This window comes from Equus caballus, chromosome 15 (assembly GCF_041296265.1).
Source record: "Equus caballus isolate H_3958 breed thoroughbred chromosome 15, TB-T2T, whole genome shotgun sequence".
Taxonomy (NCBI): domain Eukaryota; kingdom Metazoa; phylum Chordata; class Mammalia; order Perissodactyla; family Equidae; genus Equus; species Equus caballus.
Genome location: NC_091698.1, coordinates 84,657,671 through 84,677,182, shown reverse-complemented (window position 1 = coordinate 84,677,182; position 19,512 = coordinate 84,657,671). Strand labels below are relative to the sequence as shown.

At 45.3% G+C, this 19,512-nt stretch overlaps 1 protein-coding gene across 1 annotated transcript; it reads left to right on the top strand.

Moving 5' to 3' along the window:
- The first annotated feature begins 42 nt into the window (after nt 1-42).
- TRIM54 (tripartite motif containing 54) lies at nt 43-19,352 on the top strand. Its single transcript, XM_005600125.4, has 9 exons — nt 43-1,381; nt 14,452-14,624; nt 15,164-15,335; nt 17,116-17,211; nt 17,901-18,134; nt 18,396-18,418; nt 18,529-18,653; nt 18,786-18,878; nt 19,205-19,352. The coding sequence occupies exons 1-9, from the start codon at nt 1,214-1,216 to the stop codon at nt 19,219-19,221; spliced, it is 1,101 nt and encodes a 366-aa protein (XP_005600182.1). The 5' UTR covers nt 43-1,213; the 3' UTR covers nt 19,222-19,352.
- The last annotated feature ends 160 nt before the right edge of the window (nt 19,353-19,512 follow it).

Below are 19,512 nucleotides of genomic sequence, written 5' to 3'. Positions count from 1 at the left end.
TCCCATGTGAGGCCAGCCTGCCTTGGAGAGTAGGAGTCCAGGACGACTGCAGAGCTGGGGCAGAAGGTTCCCGGAGCCTTGTGATTATGGCTTTGTCAGTGCTCTAAAATTTCTCTGGAGACCAATTCCCCTAGTGCCCAAAATAGGTCCCTGGCATTCAGGTCCTTTCTGCCCAGCTCGGCTTCTCTTGATTTCCTAACAAACTTAAAGTCCTTGGAGTAGCTCTGGTGATGTGGTCATGGACCAGAATCCCACACTTTCTCAGGGGCAAGCTCATGAGGTCATTCTAGATCCTGGCACAACTGCCAGCTCTAGCCTCCTGAGCTTCTTTTCCTAGGGTGATATAAGAAAGGTCTGGGCAAGAAAAAAAATGGACCAGAAGTGTTGGACCAGAGCCTCTCTCTCTCTGGTCTCTGGTGCCCTTGTTCTGAATCACAGAGGAAGAGGGCCAGGGGCACTGGCTAAGCCTTGGAGGCAGAAACTTGCACTGACAGTCCGTAAGGCTGGCAAGATCTTTCCTCCCACCCTGAACCACGTACAGTGCCTCGCATCCAGGCCGATTTAGATTTTGTGTCACTGCCCTGGAGGAGGGGCCCGAGCCAGAACACGGAGGTCAGGGGCTCACAGGAGTCTTCTGAGTGAGAGAGCCTGACACCTTTGCTGCCCACCTTTCCCCGTGAGCAGTGAAGCCCACCCCTGCTCTTGCTCAACGGAGTCACCCGTTCCTGAGTGAGTCAGGGTCACTCACTCGGTGACAGCTGTGGCTCGCCTTACATGAGCTAAATTGGGAGTTGGAATGTCACACAGATGCCCCTTGTTCCCCACCCCCACGTTAAAATTAATCTCCTCTCTGGGGCATGAGGGACAAACAGTGCTGCCCGTAGAGTGAACAAGAGTCGTTTGGGGAACAAAAGGAGAAATTTCCAGGGACATAGGCATTCAGGGAGGGAGGGATAGATAAAGCTACATGTGCCTGGCTGGAGTACAGAGCAAAGAATAGAGAGACAGAGAGTGTTCTGAAAACAGCTATCTAAAGACGAGGCGAATCGTTAGAGGAAGGGACAGGAGAGAGAGCAGAGCTATTTCAAGAGTGAGCAACAGAAGGGAACATAAGAATCCACAGACTGTCTGAAGTAAGCGAGGAAGGGTCCAGAGGCAGTGAGAGAAGGCCAGGACCGGGGCCAAGGCCAGGGTAGGCACGATCGCTGAGGGGATGAACTTCACAGTGGGTTTCAAGCCGCTGCTAGGGGATGCACACAGCATGGACAACCTGGAGAAGCAGCTCATCTGCCCCATCTGCCTGGAGATGTTCTCCAAACCAGTGGTGATCCTGCCCTGCCAGCACAACCTGTGCCGCAAGTGTGCCAACGACGTCTTCCAGGTGGGCCAGGGGTGGGGGCAGAGCCAGGTAAGGCAGTGCAAACTTGTGGGAGACTTCTCATTAGGTCAGAGCTGAGACCCCAGAAGGTGACGGGCAGAATGTTCTATGAGGTGGGTGGTGGCTGTCCTGGGTGAAGAGCAGAGGAAGAGCCAGGGTCATAGCAGATCCCAAAGTAAGCATGAGTCAGCAGCTGCTATGCAGGCTGGCAAGTACAGCCTGTGCACGGAGAGCAGCTGGAATGCTGGTATCTACAGAGGAAAGAAGACCCCCATAGAAATTGGGAGGGAGGTGATCCTACATCAGACTATAGAACAGTCTTTTACTGAACTCTCCATTCCAGTTTGGAGTTTCAGATTTTGAGAACAATACGGAAAATCTGGAGAAAATAGCAATGAGATAATGAAACATTAGAAAATAAACACTATGAGAAAAGTTCATGATGACAGTGAAATTATTTGTATTTAAGGCAAAGTTTAACACACCCATCTTTAGGGGCAGAGTTAGACAGTGAGCAGAAGACTGGGAACTCTCCGCAACTAAAACTCAGGCCTGTGCGCCACTCCAGATTGGTCTGTAAAGGGGCCTGCTGGTTAAAAAGGATTGAGGTCACTTCAGCAGAGAAGGCAGAGATGAAATCTTACTTCCCAGAAATATAATGAGTTTGGATTTAGGCATGGTCATGGGGCAAAGCATAACTAATTCACAGATACCATTTTAGCTACTGGTTTCAAGAAGAAAAGCAGCATATCACAGGATGGTTTATTCCTAAGCTTGCTTTCTTGCCCTGTGCCACTGGTGTAGGTTCTAGTAATCTAGAAAATGGAACAAAGATCAGGGAGAGTGAGGAGAAGAGGTGCACACACACACACACACACGCACAAAGACCTTGCAAATGAAGTAAAAACTCTGAATAGACCAGAGCTAGCTGGCTTACTATGCATGGGGCAATAAGGAACATCATGAACACATATTCTTCGTCTATATCAGAAATTATGGGGAAATGTGTTGAATGCAAGTGATTTTTAACGACCAAGATAATGCTTCCCTTTTAAGTTCTTTGGGGCAGCGTGTTTGGGGGAAAACAATGGCCCAGCTAAGTCAAGCCATCCCCTAGCTGTGCCCTGTGACCCACCCTTTGTCTCTCTGCTGTTTACCATCTTCACTGAGTGCCCAGCCCCATAGTCTTTCCTGCCATCTTCCCATCAAGGCCCATTCCCATCTCCTATTCCTCTGCTTGTCCAAACCTGCCGTTATTTGGCTCAAGAGTGTCTCAGAGCCAGTGATTTTCCCTTTCTGGGGGCCTAGACTGACTGCTATGCCTGCTCAGCCCAGGCGTCGTCATGTACCAGAGGCTACGCCTTGTCCACCATCTTGGTTTTTCCCTTGCTCTGAACAGCTCTCTGAACATCCTTCAGGCTGAGATGCCTAGAAGGGGATGGTAAAAGGGTTTTTTGCCATCCTTTCTCATGAATTTGTAGTGAAACATCCTTTCATTAGAACCTGAAATATATGAATGTGAAGAGAAGTTTTGAAAGTGAAGATAACGTGTCCTGTAAAAAAGTGGTCAGAATATTCAAGTACAAGACTCATGGTATGATCGGGCAGAGGGACGCAGAGAAAGGTCTTGTATATGGAGGCTAAAAGATGTTTAAGTGACCTCCTTGTTCAAGCCTGTCCTGTGTATCCAGGCACACAGTTTTGGCTCCTTGAAGCTCTGGAATATTGATCTGGGCCCAGAGCGACCTGGGAATGGGTTGGGTCAAGCCCTGTGCAGAATATTTGGGAGATAACAGGGTTCCCAGGGCTTTGGGATGACTCTGTGGGTCTGGACTGACGTGTATCTTTTAAAGTGCAGAGTACCCCTAGGCCCTCTGAGGAGAGAAGAGGGAACAGCTCATTCCTTTGCTGCTTTATTTGGGACGGCCTGGTGGGAGGCTGACCCAGTTCTTCAGCTACACTTATGTATATACATCTCAGTAGATCTCCCTCTGAAAGATGAGCATATTTAGTTTTTTCACACATTGCCTCCACATTTTGACAACTCTGGGCATAATAAGATTGTCTGTTTTCTAAGTATGGGGACAAGAATAGGACTTTTGGTTCCTCTATCTTAAAACCATTTATGAAGAATACCCTTAGAACGTTGCCTAGAAAGTTAACAGGACTTATAAAAGTGATACCAGTATATTATACATATATTTTTTTCAAACAGTATGAAAGTTTATATCAAGAAAACTGAATCTTCACCTCAGGCACTCAGTTCCCTTCTCCAGATGGAGGTAGCGATTGCCAACTTTCTTGGATTTCCTTCCAGAAATTTTCCATGGAGAGAGAACGTGTGTGTGTGTGTGTGTGTGTGTGTATATATATATATATATATATATATATATATATATATTTAAACTAGACCCCTTGTCTTACACCTGCCTTTGTTTACTTACTCTTGCTTAGTGGTTGTTCCATATTCACACATTCGTATCTGTGTCTTCCTTTTTAAATGGCTGTATAGTGTTCCACTGTGATGACTAGATCACGGTCTATTTAATCAATCTTCTCAAACATTTAGGTGGTGTCCAGCATTTTGCTGTCCTGAAAACTGCTGTGATGGACAACAAACAAGAATTTTTGGGAATTGTGATTTTATAACATCAGGTTAACTAGAGAGCCAGGAAGGAAAATTTGAAAAATTAAAACATTTAATTGAAATGTTAAACAGTATTAAAGGTTTGGATGGAAATCATCCATTATCCTACCTCCTCCAACACAGTTATTTTCATGTTTGCATATTACTTTCAAGCCCTTGTCCCTATTCATATTTTTACATAGTTGCCATCACAATTTAACTAGTTTTCTTTAGAGCTGTAATACATCTCTCTGAATTTAAACAGAATAAAACACCATGTTAACCCCCTCTGATTTCTCCCTCTCTCCTTCCCCACATTTGCACCCACTCAGCTACCAAGCATTTTGACTAGAGGAAAGCTGTTGGGGTGGGAATTTGACACAAACATCTTCCCATGTGTTTCTGTATTTGTAAATTCTATTCACTCCTAAACTAAAGCAAGCCTTCAGTTTATTTTTATACCTGCCCCCACTTCACTGTGGGCACTTGTTTATGAGCTGCAACCTGTTGTAATTTAAAGGACAGCCAGAAAGCCTTGTAAGAAGGTTGTTCAGGAACAGCTTTTATGGAGGGTGTCCATTTAAGGAGCAATTTACAGAGTCAGGAATATCAAGACAGAGGCCGCCTTCTCTAATAAAGGGCAGTCTGGGAAAAAGATGACGTCTTTCACTCCACCGTGAATTCCACTTCTTTCTCGGTTAATTCTTAGGACCTATTGTCATCAAGTGCAGGCCTGCTAGTGAAAATCCTACACAGCCTGCCTCTTCGACCACTTCCACCTGCTACTCAGGGCACTGGGACCTCCCCAGCCTGACCTTGGGCCAGTCTTCTTTATGAGAAATTGGTTCATTGACATTTTGTGAATTGCATTGACCTTGAAGCAGGATTAGGGATCTCACTTACTTTAGGGAAGAAACTTGGCTTAATGAGGAACACAAACCTAGACTGAGACTTAACCTTCCTGGGGGCTAGTCCCACTAGTTTCTTCCTTAATTTGCCATGTGATGTAAATCAGGCTATTTCACCCCTTCAGGGCTGTTTACACTTATATAGATTAGAAGGATGTTTTAAACTGATCTTTAATATCCTTGTAATTCTGATTTCACAAATTCAAGAAATATTATTATGAATTTCCATTTTCTAAGGGCTTTCCATTCTATTACTAGTGTCTCAGCTTGACTCACTCTTCTGCTTATCAGTCTTCCTTTCAGCCAGCCTCATTTCACACACCCCTGTGCCAGTCTCTTTGCTAGGTTCTGTCAGGCAGAGCCAGCCCTCCACTCAAATCCCTGTCCCACCCACAGCTCAGCTTTTACCAACACCTGGATTCTCCTAAGGCTCTTCAACTTTTCTCCAAATGTCTGGTCTTCTGCCCACCATTTCCCCATGGTTTCTCCAGTATATTCTGAGGGTCTGGCCCAGAGGACCTACATGGTCCACTATTCATCATTGCCCAGGCCATCTGGTTGGGGGGAGATAGCCTCAACCTCCTTTGCATCCTGGACAGGTATCCTCAATTAGCATCACTCTGGATAGCCAGGGAAGAGGGAAAACATTCTGAGATAGATAAATATAGGTTTGATAGCGTAACTGCATTCACAGCGCATCTTTCCAGATGGGACATGTCTATTAGATGTTATGGAACATTACAAAGGTGCTAGAAGGCACCATACAGCCTAAAACAGAGACAGCTTATGGCATGTATGCCACATAAAAGCCTTGAACATAACCTAGAATTTAATTCTATTTATTCCATTCCATTTTATCCTTCACAGTGAAGGAAAAACAGTTATTTCATCTCCAGTGGTTTTGTGTGCTCATGTATTTTTAAGGCATAGATTAGGATTATTACTATCCTAAATGCATGATGCCATTTGAGTTAGGATGGATGTTATTTCCATTTTACAGGGGAGAACACAAGGAAACAGGTTACAGCCACACAGAGGGACAGAGCAGGGACATAAATCTAGGTGTTCTGTTTCCTAGAATGATGGAATTTCCTCTGCACATCACATCATTGGCACATGAAATTGTACTTTACAGTGCTGGCTTCCTTGTGTAAATGTAAGACTAAAAGGAAGAACAAAGACATTTATGTGTACACTAGACCTATCAGTTATTTCCCAGTCTTGAAATAGAAAGATAACCAGAAGCAGAAGATAGGTTTTTGCTCACTGGATATTAGTCAGCTGAGAGATCTTTAGCCCAACGTAGAGACCGTTAGCCATGGAGTGTAGTAAGGAGGTTGCCATCTACACCTTAGTGTATAGAATTCCTATTTGTGGTGAGGCCAGCTAGGGATTTGCAATCAGAGCAGGAAGTAATCTCTTTTTGTACCATCTGCCCCTTTGTCAGTTCGTGAAGCCTGTGGACCCTTTCTAAGGACAATATGTGTGTGGGTTTTTTTAAGAACAATGTTTTTAAATGCATAAAATATATTACCTACGATTATAGAGAAAATCAGTTGCGTTAGAACACAGCATGCCTCCTCATGCATTCTTAACAGGGGTGATCTCTGTAATATTAAAAAGTTTTTATTGTGATTTGATTTTTTAATTTTTATTTATTTTTTGCTTTCCTGTAAAACTTCCCCCCAGCTTTAGTGAGGCACAATTGACAAAAATTACATATAAGATGGACAACATGATGAATTGGTATATGTACTACATTGTGAAATGATTCCCACAATCAAGCTAGTTAACACATCCATCACCTCACATAGTTACCATTTTTTTGTGTCTATGGTCTAATATTCTCTTAGCAAATGCCAAACAAACAATATAGTATTATTACCTATAGTCACCATGCTGTATATGAGACCCCCAGGACTTATTCATCTTATTATTGAAACTTTGTGCTCTGTGACCAACATCTGCCCATTTCCCCCACCCCCAGCCCCTGGCAACCACGTTTCTACTCTCTGCTTCTGTGAGTTTGACCTTTTTACCTTTGCAGTGTTAAAATTTAATGGGGAGGGGATGGCGATTAGGGAAAAGATGTCTAAAAAGTCTACTGGAAGGGGCAGTAATTTTAAAAAGCTTGAGAAACACTGGAATATAACTACCAAAATAAGTAGAACATGTTTGATAGAGTAATATATGTGCTTCTTAATTAAAACATTAAATAGTGAGGTCAAGCAGTGGGCCTAATAACTACTATAGTTTAGAAGTAGTGATAAGTGCAAATTATTTTTGGAGATTGGATCAACAACTGTAATGTTATATGAAAATACCTGTGATTTCTGTTGGTGACAAAGTCACAGATACTATTAAGACTACTGTGATTTGTTGCCTACCTTCAAAATTGGGGGAATTGCCCAATTTCTGCTAAAGGTTAATGAAAATAAAGATTTTTTTTTTTCCCCAGCCAGGTTCACAGACCCCATGAATTCTTCTAGTCATGGATCTTTTGGGGGCTGTGATCCCCAGCTTGAGTACTCCTGCATTATAGGCACCAGCGTCTTCCTAAGCATCCAGACTTGAAATGCCAGAATTGTCTTTGACTCCTTCCTCTCCCCACAGCCCACTCACATCCCAGTGACTGCCCGGTTCTGCTGATTCCACCTTTGGCATCCTGTCTTTCCAGGATTGCTGCCACAGAGGGCAGGCCTCGTGACTTGCACTGACTTTGGCACGTGCTTCCCAGCTTATCTGTGCCTTTAGCCAGTCCCTCCCCTCCCATCTATCCAAATTACCTCTGTCAGATCAATATTCACTCTTATTTTCTCTCCCAGTTTAGAAATCTTGTCTACAAAATTAAGTTCAGATCCTTATGCTTGGATTCCTAGCCCTCCATGATTTTACCACAATTAAAAAAAAAAAACTCTTCATGGTAAAACCCACCTTTCTAGCTTCCCTCCATGATTCCCTCTGGTCTCCTGAAACTCTTTCCTACCTACCGTCTCCTGCTATCTGTCTACCGTGTCTTCAAATGGTATCTTCTTAAACATTCCCTCGCTTGAACTAACATGGTTCTTCCCGGTTCCCCTAAGTGGTGTGTTGTCTTGTTGGCTCTTAGGGTACTCTAGCGCCCCTTTCTTAGTCACGTCATGACTGAGCATTACATTTTTAAACAGAAAAGTTTTTTTTCCAAACCCCGAAGTCCTTGTACAAAATTTGGAAATTTTTTTTAAAAAAAAAAAGGAAAGAAAGAATCACCCGAAATTCTATGATTCAATTAAAATTATTGCAAAAATGTTTTATTTTTCATAAAGTAATTCGTGGTCTATACAGAGAAATTTGGGAAATGTAGATGGATAGAAAGAAGAAATTTTAAAAATCACCTGTAAATCTTATCACCCAATTCAAAATTGGGATCCTACTGTTTATAAAGATTTATATCCTGCATTTTCATCTAAAATCATGACGTGAGTATCTCCCCGTGTTGTTAAGTACTCTGTTAAAGTTAGTTGTACAATTCCATTAATAACTCATTAATCTTTCTTCTACTGTTAAATAACTAGCATGTTTCTTATCTGAAAAAGCAATTTTATTGTTTATTCTAGTGGTAAGAATAATACAGATGTATTATATAAAACTGAAACCTTACCGATAATACCAATTGCAAAATGTAAGAACCCATCTAAACACACCAGGGCCATTTCAGAGATGGGACTTTAGGAACTGCTCACATCAGACCGAAAGAGGGCGCTACAGTGACAGCTAGGGGGAGGCACAAACAGAAGTGAGATACTAGATCACAAAGTCAGAGAGGGAGAGGGAGCCCACATGGTGTGAGAAGGGAGGGTTGTTATAAAAATCACCAGCTCCCTCCCCCCATCTCACAGGTACATACACACTGGTGAGGGTATCTGAAATTCCTACCATAATTATATCCATGAAGGCTCATTGCTCAGAGACCATCAGCCCTTGAAAGGACTTAGTGCTAAGTACAAATCCCTCTTTTCAGATCTGCAGAAGTTGGGGCCATGAGGGAAATTATTTTCCCAAAGTCATAAATGGCAAATCCAAAACCAGATCTTCAGGTCAATGCTACCCTCCCCATATCATGCTGCATTAAATGCCCTCTGTTAAAATACAGAGATGTTACCAAGAAGGGGTAACAGTTTTATCCACATGTCCGGTACAGATGACTTTTTCAAAGTGGCCACCCAGCACCTGCAAAAGGTGTGGGACATAAGACAGATGAGTTTTGATAAGAGGAGGGAGTCAGGGAAGAGTTAGAGCAAACTTCCCAAACTTCATTCTCATGTCACCTTCCTGATTCTTCACCATCCGTACTACGATTGAATATTTCTCTGTAAAAGAACTCACATTTAAAGCTTAAATATTTACTTTATCCTCAGTCTAAGGGACAAAATCCATGAAAGTCACCATTTTTGTAGGCTGGTTATTTTTTCCAATATGCATTAAAATAAGCACATCAAAATTTTAAATGTCCGTCCTCATACCTCCTAAAATCTTCATGCCTGTCATCAGTATGTATGCCATATTTTGAGAAACACTGAGTTAGCACATAAGTAGCACAGTGAGGTGGCAAAGCAACATGAGTGTTGTGCCATGAGCTAGAGGACCCTGAAAATTCCAAAATATAAGCTTTGCTGTTTTATTACTAGTCAAATTTAACGTAGTGCAAAAGAGTGTGTGTGTGTGTGTGTGCGCGCGCGTTTATATATATGTGGAGTTGGGTGTGGGGAAACATTGCTGAAGCAATCACAGAGGGGAAGGGATGTCCTGAGGTTAAGAGGAAAGCCAGCCAGCCAGAGGTAGCATGCGGCAGAAAGACTTGCAATTTGGAAGAGGGAAGGGACTCTGGGTTCAAGGGATGAACAGAGAAGCTGTGCTCAGCTGTGGTGTCTGCTTCAGGGCGCAGCGCCAGCCCTTAACCCAACTGTGAAGAAGGCAGAGGTGCAACCCTTCCCCATCACCTGCCCTCTGTGCTCTCTGGTTCTCAAAAAAAGTGTTCTTCAAACAAAGGATTTAGGGTGGACTGCCTGAGTGTTGATTGCCTCGCAGAGCCCTGAGTCCCAGGAGAATGGCAGCGATTAGCCAGTGGAATGAGCTGCTAAAGAAATTGCTTTGGCAGGTGGGGAAGTGGTGAAGAGGCACTGGGCCTCCCAGTCTACCTCAGGTCAACCCCCAAGGTCCATCCTGACTTTAGGGAGTCTGGAGTAGGACCCTTGGCCAAGACATCCCAACAAGACCTGATTACTTTTTTTTAAACTTTTTTCTTTTTTAATATTGTGGTAAAATACATGTAATATAAATTTACTATCTTAACCATTCTTAAGTGTGCAGTTCAGCGGCATTAAGAACATTCACATTGCTGTGCAACCATCACCACTATCCATCTCCAGAACTTTCCATCTTCCCAAACTGAGACTCCATACCTGTTAAATAATAACTCCCTGTTCCCCCTCCTCCCAGACCCTGGCAACCACCAGTCTACCTTTTTTTCGAGGAAGATTAGCCCCGAGCTTACATCTGTACCCATCTTCCTCTGCTTTATATGTGGGACGCCTGCCTCAGCATGGCTTGATGAGCGGTGCCATGTCCGTGCCCGGGATCAGAACCAGAGAACCCCAGGCCACAGAAGCAGAGCATGCAAACTTAACTGCTGCGCCACCAGGCTGGCCCAGTTCTACTTTCTATCTCTATGATCTTGACTATTCCAGGTACCTCATATAAGAGGGATTACACGGTATTTGTCCTTTTATGTCAGGCTCATTTCACTTAGCCTAATGTCTTCAAGACTGACCCCCTTTGCAGCATGCAGACCCGATTACTTTGTCTCTGTTATTTTCTACTACAATCTATGTGACTTTTATCAGTATCCTAGATTCTGCCTCCTACTGAGTCAAATGTGAATTTTGTTTCTGTGTTGATAATATATTTTACTTGATTTCTTTCCTTAATTCTACCGCTCATTTTTCTTCTCCAGGTTTGATCACTTATATCTCTTCTTTTTTTATTATTGAGTTTATAATAGTTTACATCAATGTGAACTTATATCTCTTCTTTAATCAAAGATACTATATTTTCTTTCTTTCCTTAAAAACGTCAGATTCAAATTCTACTGTTTCTTGGAGCAGTTCTTCTTCTAAAGGGCATTCTTCATCTGTCCTTTGCTTGTCATGCTTTCTTTTCCCTATTCTTTTGGTATTATCTTGGCTTGCATCTCCTGGTGGATCCCTTCTGCTTATCACTCCTCTTTGAATAGGTTGGTTTTATCTGGGGCAGAGGGTGAATTCTGTACTCGACCCTCTGGCTACCTTGGCTTTCTTCCACTGTTCTCTTACATGTGAACTGGCTACCTGGATGTTGTCATTGGTTTGCAATCTCTGTTTAAAAGTCCTTTGGCTTCCTTGGTGAATAGAGGGGCATGACCTGGATTAGTGGGCAGTTGAGTGCCTCAGTTTGGTTATGTTGCCTCAGAATATTTTTCACACAGAATCTAATGAATTACCATGCAGGCATGTGTAGAAACATGGAAGGAAGTCTCTCCTGAGATTTGAGCTGTTTCCTTTCTACAGACAAGCAGGTCATTCTGGTTGCGAGCTGGGCCCTTATAGCGTTGCATGACACACAGGGTTTTGATTCGATGGGTCATCTGTTGTTTATATCTGCTCAAACAACTTCAGTTCACAGTTGCACAGTTGATTTTTAGGCTGTTGTTTCTTTCCTTTGTGAAGGGTTGATGTGTGGCCCTTCATGACTCTTTTACTAAAATCTGTTTTGTCTGAGACTCAGAGAAATGAATGTTAGCTCTGGACATCGTCCTTCAATTGGCCTAAATTTTATTGTATCTGACAATATAGTATATCGATTTTTAGGACAGACTCTGGAGTTAGAGTCCCTGAGTTCAAACACTGGCTGTACCGCAATTATCTGATGACCAGGTGCAATTTATTTAACTTCTCTGAGCTACACTTTCCTATCTCTGAAATGGGACTAACAGTAGTACCTACTTCATAGAGTTGATATGAGTATCAAGTGAGTTAACACAAATAAAAGGACTTAGAGCAAAGCCTGGCATGAAGTGCTCGTAGATGTTAGCCATTGTTGTTATATTTCTTGTAGTCTAAGTAGGGGGCAAATCTTGATCTTCTCTACCATCTTTACAAGAAATTCTTGAGGATTAAATTCAGTAATATCTGGAAAGGCCATAGCACAGAGCTGAACACATTATAGGCCCTTAAAACACGTGTTGAATGTTAAATAACGAGTATAGAGAAAGGGCGCAGTGAGGGAGGGAGGAGGAAGGGAGAGGCTACCCAGGAGTTTGTCTTTGCTCTGGGCTAAAGCTTTAGAATATGCCCCTTTCCTCCCATTCAGACATTTTCTGAGCACCTTTGTATGCTTGCCACCAGCAAATCAAAGAGAAGTCAGATCCCCCCAGGAGCTTGCAGACTTAGAGTTCTCCCAGCGCCTCCTTCCTCACTTGGATTCCAAATATTGAAAGGTAATTGTATTAAGCAAACAAAAGCCCGGTAACCTTACACTTTAACCCATTCCCTAAATTCAACAATATTCATACAGTTGTAGTTATTGAGAAGGACAATACCCGAACACAGCCTTGGATAATCTCAAACTAATCCATTCCAGCTTTATGATGGGCTAAAGTGTCCAGTTCTTATAATTCTCAAGAAATCCCCCAAAATGTGATATTTGTGATACATCCCAGTAACTCTCCTCAAGATAGGTTGCCCACTGCACAATGGGGCTACATTTCCTGCCTTGCCTTCCTCTCTTGCTACCAAAGGTCAAACAAGACTGTGGACTTGGACGCCCTCTATGTGTTATAGGGTGTTACTGCACCCATACACGGGTCCCTCTGATGTATAGCATAAGGATTTGGAGAATTTTATGGAACCCAATTGCAAAAAAATACATCTAAATATGCAAAGTCACAGGTGACTATTCTCTCCATTACTCTCTTGGAGTCTGTGGTCTTTGAGCCAGTTAGGATTAGGTTCTGCTGTAAGTGACAGAAACCCCAAAATAACAATGGCTTAAAGAAGGTAAAAATTTGTTTATTCTCTTAAGTGAAAGTATGGATAGACAGTCCAGGACTGCCTCATCAGAGGTTCACTCCTTTTATCTTGTTGCCGCTCTCAACATATGGCTACCTCATGGCTCAAGAGGGCTGTTTCAATTTAAGCCGTGTCGTCTTCATTCCAGCCAGCAAGAAGGAGAAAAAAGGAGGAATAAGACATGCCCCTCCCATTAAGGATACTTACTAGAAATTGCACAAAACATTTCTATCTACATTCCATTGTCCAGAATGCAGGTACCTGGCCACATCCAGCTGGCAAGAAGGCTTGGACACATAGTCTTTATTCTATGTTTCTTACTAAAATCTCAGGGGCTCTATTAGCTACTCTCCACAAACTGACTCTTCTCCAGCCTTCTCTGCTCATAGTTTATGACCCCTCACACTTTGCACTTCTACTTGCACAAGACTTTGAGTGGCAACAATGTCAGCTCTTAGCCCAACTCCACAGGTCTTTTCAGTTCAAAAGCCACACATAGTCTAGCCACCTCAGCCTCTGTGTCTCAATTCCAAGTTCCTAGAGAGAAAATGTAATTGGTCTTGATGGGTCAGGCAATCACCTCCTCAATTCTGGATCAATCATCTCTGAACTGGGGCATGGCAGATGGCAGGGCTCTCCCTTTTAGGATGGGATGGAGCAAGTTTTCTAAAAGGTATAAGTGGGAGGAAGTGACGAGCATCTCTGGTAAGTCCTCCTTCTGAGCTTACCCCTATCATAACACCTAGCCCACGGGATGTAGTTGCCTGTTTGTTTGTCCTTAGGGCAGGGATGCATTTGTTATAGCTTACCCCCAAAGCCCAGTAATCCTGGAGCACTCAATGTTTGTTGCAGAATGAATAATCCAATCTAGTCCTTAATTTTACAGAGGTTGAATGCTTGCCCAAATTACCTAGGGCAGCACAAAAACCCAGGACTCCTGATATCCAGTCCCTGGAGTGACTTCCCAGAATTACCCACCTGAATGTGGCTTGTCTGCCCCATTGTTCAGCAAGTGTCTCTGCTTGTGCCTCGGCCCAGGGCTGCAGAGAATCTTCCCTAGATGTGACCCATGAAAGCCCCAGGCTAGAGGACATTGGCTGCATTGCTCCGAGTCCATTTCCTGCCTGAGCCTTCCTGCCAAGGTCAATGTCTCCCCACAACTCCAAGCTGTCCCTTTTGGGAGATCCTGTCCTGACTAGGCCTTGACCAAAGCTAGGCTCTGGATGCAGGGACACTCAAGGAGGTGGGCTGAGTAATGGGGCAAAGGTGGGAAACGGGATCTCCATGGCCACCCGCCCTGAGCTGCTCTCAGAGGAAGGCTCAGCCATAGAAAAGAGCTGATGCTGCCTCCTCCACCATTCCCCTACTCCCTAGCCCCCGTTACCTTTCCCCTGCCTCTTCACAGTTCCTTCATGCCTCACTGTGCCTGTTCTCTCATGCGACCTGTCCCCACAGGCCTCGAACCCTCTGTGGCAATCCCGGGGCTCCACCACTGTGTCTTCAGGAGGTCGTTTCCGCTGCCCATCTTGCAGGCATGAAGTTGTCCTGGACCGACATGGTGTCTATGGCCTGCAGCGAAACCTGCTAGTGGAGAACATTATTGACATTTATAAGCAGGAGTCTTCCCGGTGAGCTGTCAGGGCCTCTTGTCTCTCTAAAGGGCGGGGCTGGGAACACAGCCCGGGGAACCATCAGGACCAGAAGGGAGGGGCTGAAATAATCAACCTGCCCCTTCAGTTTAGAGATAAGAAGACTGGACCCAAAGATGGGGAGGGACTTGCCCAGGTCACCCAGCTTAGGTGATCTCCTATTCCTGGTCAGTGCTCCACCTTCACTCTCTCCATCTGGGGAGGGGCTGGCGGTCCACCAGCAAGAGCCTTGCCAACCCTCCATGACTTCCTGCCCTGTGGGACTTCCCTGCCTCCTAGAATAGAGACTATTCTTGGATCTAAGCCTCCTCTATCCCTTAGCTCTTTCTGTTCCTCAAATGAAGAGCACCATGGAAGTCACTCACCTGCCAAGCCATAGCACTAGCTGCAGGGGCAGAGAAGGTGGTGGTGATGGTTGATGGAGGCTGAAGAGAAGGTGATCATGGGACTCCCCCACTCTCTGGGCCCACCCCGGCCTGGACCCTGACCCTCCTGCCTTCTTGCCCACCTCCCTCCAGGCCACTACACTCCAAGGCTGAGCAGCACCTCATGTGTGAGGAGCATGAAGATGAGAAGATCAATATATACTGCCTGAGCTGTGAAGTGCCCACTTGCTCTCTCTGCAAGGTCTTCGGTGCCCACAAGGACTGTGAGGTGGCCCCACTGCCCACCATTTATAAACGCCAGAAGGTATCAAGCAGCAGAGGGAGCAGGCATGTTGGGGTGGGGACATAGGACAGGGTCTCAAACTCAGCCTCTTACTCCACTTGGTTTTAAAGGTAGGCAGATCAGAGCTAAAGTCCCAGCTCTATGTGTGACTCAGTGTGTGACCTTGGGTAAGTAACTTGACCTCTCTGGTGCTTACTTTCCTCACTTGTAAAATGAGGATGAAAATGCCTACTTCTGAGAGTCGTAAGGATAAAAGGAGATAATGGATGCAAGCAGAGACTTCGGTATGGTGGAACAGACACTCTCAAGGCCCTCTCACTATCACACAACTAGATTCTACATAAAACGTAACTTAAAAATTGTATTGGTAGGCACATAGGAAGTAAAGGAAATATCCAAGTAGGGGTAGGGTAGGGAGAGGAGGAGGGGAGAGTGAGCTGAGAACAGAACCTGTGGTAAGCACAGAAAAGGCAGGCTTTCCAAGAGGGCAAATGCTGGCAGTACTACTGGGCTAGAAAGATGAGACTATGTCTCCAAAGCCCTAAAAGTAGGGGGCCTGCAGTGAAGATGCCCAAGAATCCTGGTTAAACTGGAGTCCCAGGGACTAAAGTTGTCCGTTGTGCCACCTGGCTTTTGACAAGGCAAATGCAAATTCTGCCTGGAGGCAAAAGCCCTCAATTTAGGCCCTTGGGTTTTCCTTAGATTAAGAACAACAAAAAATTTAGCTCACAATTGAAGATACACAAAGAAATGTACCTCATGAGTGAAGTCAGCAGAAACAAAAATTATAGATTTAGACCTCTGAGGAATTCAGATATTGGAATTATTAAAGAATAGAAAGTCACTGTGTATAAAATGCTCTTTTAAAAAGACAGAATTTTTTTTTGTTAAGATTATGATAGTTTACAACCCTGTGAAATTTCAGTTGTACATTATTGTTAGTCATGTTGTAGGTGCACCACTTCACCCTTTGTGTCCTCCCCCCACCCCCACCCCTTTCCCCTGGTAACCACCGATCAGTTCTCCTTGTCTATCTGTTAACTTCCACCTATGAGTGGAGTCATACAGAGTTCGTCTTTCTCTGTCTGGCTTATTTCGCTTAACATACTACCCTCAAGGTCCATCCATGTTGTTGCGAATGGGACGATTTTGTCCTAAAAAGACAGAATTTTTAAGAAAGCAAGAATAGACTATCAAAAATGCAGATTTTGACAAAGAACCAAATAGAGGTTTTAGAAATGAAAATATGTGTTGAAATAAAACATTCAAAGGATGAATTAAATGAGAGATTTCTCTGAAGAATTAGTGAACAGGAAGAGAGGACTGGAAAAAAAAAAACCCAGAATGCAGCACTGGGAGATGAGAAGATTGAGAATGAGAAAGTCTAACGTAAAGCTAATCGGAGTCACAGAATGAGAGAATAAAGAGAATGGAGAAGAGGCAATATTCTCCTAACAGATAATCAAGAAGAATGTTTCAGAATTGATGGAAGACACGAATCTACAGAAAAAGCATCTAGCCCAGTCCTGGCATTGGCTGGATATTTGGTGAATGTCTCTTCCTTTCTCATTCGGTGGTGAAGGACTTCCTTTCTCCACCTCCTTCCAAAATCCATACAATGTGCTTCCATATTTCTTGGATGGTTCTAAGCCCTCTAGATCTCTGGAATAGCTGCCCTGAAGATGCCCTGATGGTGGAGTCGAGGAAGCAGCCCTCTCCTCAGCAGCCCTGGCTGGAGTGGGAGGGGTGCAGCTGCAGACCAGGTCCTCCAGCCCTAACTGCTGGCCTGTGTGTGTGACAGACTGAGCTCAGTGATGGCATCGCGATGTTGGTGGCGGGCAATGATCGTGTGCAAGCAGTGATCACACAGATGGAGGAAGTGTGCCAGACCATCGAGGTGAGCCTGGGATGTGTGGGAGGGAAAGTTTCTGGGCTCCCAGAAATAGATCACAAGTAGTGGGATGTGCTTAGCCAGGCTGCAGATTTGAATCCCAGCTCTTCTCCTCACTAGCTCTGTGACTTTGGTCCAGTTACTTAACTTCTCTGTGCTTTGTTTTTTTTTTTTTAATTACATAAAATAATGATAATGAGAATGATATGGTAGCTACCTCACTGGATCTTTTTGAGAATTAAATGAGATATTACAAGTAAAAACCAGGGCCAGAGATATAAACAGCACTTACGAAGCTAGTTTAAAATATCTTGTTATCTGCAAAGAGAGTAGATCTTAAAAGTTTTTATCACAAGAAAAAAAAATTTTATAACTGTGTATGGTGACTGATGTTAACTAGACATATTGTAGTGATCATTTCACGATATATACAAATATTGAATCATTACATTCTACACGTGAAACTAATGTATGTCAATTATACTTCAATAAAAAAATCGTGTTATTACTATTACTGAAACAATCTGGGAATGAGCAGTCCTTAGCTGGAGTTCTGGCTCTGCCACTAACTTGTGGTGTAATTAACAGGTCACTTTTCTTCCTGGCTATCTGTGACTTCCTATTTAGTGAGAAGTGGGACAAGTAACTGGGTGCTCCCTCAGCTATGAGGTCTCATCCTTGCTCCGGTCTTTCAGGACAACAGCAGGAGGCAGAAGCAGCTGCTAAATCAGAGGTTCGAGGCCCTGTGCTCAGTGCTGGAAGAGCGTAAGGGTGAGCTGCTGCAGGCACTGGCCAAGGAGCAGGAGGAGAAGCTGCAGCGGGTTCGGGGACTCATCCGCCAGTACGGGGACCACCTGGAGGCCTCCTCTAAGCTCGTCGAGTCCGCCATCCAGTCTATGGAGGAGCCACAAATGGCGCTCTACCTGCAGGTGGGCCCTGGGGGAGGGTGGCAGGCTGCATAGTAGCTGGAGTGGGGACCTGGGCACCTGGAGACCTGGGTTTGAGTCTTATCTCTGGTTCCTGTTTGCCCCAGGATGTTGGGTCAAGTCACCGTCTCTAAGGCCCTTTTCTCCTTAAGGAATTGGGACATACATCCCCACCTACTGCGCAGGACTGTGGTGGGCATCAGAAATGGGACTTTGCCAGAGGTTGGCACAGTGCTTACTCTCACCCTCCTTTCTTCCCTGCAGCAGGCCAAGGAGCTGATCAATAAGTGAGTAGGCGGAGCGGGAAGGGGGAGAAAGGGGCCGGGCTCCACTGCCATGGGGAGGCAGGTGAGGGTGCTGAGGCGTTTCCAGATGAGCCGCTGCCACCGCCCCGCAGGGTCGGGACGATGTCGAAGGTGGAGCTGGCAGGACGGCCAGAGCCGGGCTATGAAAGCATGGAGCAATTCACCGTGAGCGTGGAGCACGTGGCCGAAATGCTGAGGACCATCGACTTCCAGCCGGGTGAGGGGGCGAGGATGGGAGGGGGCAGCAGGCCTCTGGGACTGGCGTCCAGACCCTCTGGGTGGGGTTCGGGCCAGGCATGAAGGCCAGAGAAGCAGAGACTCCAGCTCAGGAGGCCTGCGTTCGACCCAGGCGCTTCCCGGGAGGAAGAGGATGAGGAGGTGGCATTGGACGGGGAAGAGGGCAGCGCAGGGCCCGAGGAAGAGCGGCCGGATCGGCCGGAAGGTGAGTGTGGCCTGAGGGGCCTGGCGGGGCCTGGCTAGTACTCTCCTGTCCCGTCCTCCGTGATTGTCCTCCCAGGTGCAGCAGGGACCGCTTGTAGCCCTTACTCCTTTTAAGTGCTTCCCAACTCCCAGCGGGAGAGGAGCGCCCCCTAGCGCGCGTGCAAAAGGACATTTTCTTTCCCGCCTCCCATTCCTCTGGGGCTTTGGACGACAAGGTTGGGTGGGAAAGTGGAGGAGAAATCCACGTGGCTGGGGGAAAGGGGTGAGCTGGGGTTCGGAGTTACTTTGTTTCTTTGGAGCGCCTGCTCACCGACTTTTCTTTCCCAGGCACAGTCCCGAAGTGACCCGCCCCCGGAGCCCGTGCCACCGGAGCCTGGCGCTCGGGTCGTGGAGGATCTGCGCAGAGACCGCCGCGCCACCCAACTCGGCGCCCCGCCGCGGGGAGGGGCTCAATAAAAGGCTATTGTGTCCCGACCGCCCCTCCTTTCACTGCTCCCTCTCTCAGCCTAGGCTTGGAGGCAACCCCATCACCATCCCGCCCTTCTCCAGATCTGTGACTATTTGGGGGGCGGAAGTGGAATGAACCCCAGTTGGGCACCTCCTTGATATCAGGCACGGATTCGCGAGCCCAGTGC

What these genes read in the sequence shown, in the direction of transcription:
- TRIM54 (XM_005600125.4), top strand. Translation starts at nt 1,214, where the DNA reads ATGAACTTCACAGTGGGTTTCAAGCCGCTGCTAGGGGATGCACACAGC. An exon ending in GTGCCAACGACGTCTTCCAG is followed by an intron (nt 1,382 to 14,451) that starts GTGGGCCAGGGG and finishes CTGTCCCCACAG; the next exon opens with GCCTCGAACCCTCTGTGGCA. An exon ending in AAATGGCGCTCTACCTGCAG is followed by an intron (nt 18,135 to 18,395) that starts GTGGGCCCTGGG and finishes TCTTCCCTGCAG; the next exon opens with CAGGCCAAGGAGCTGATCAA.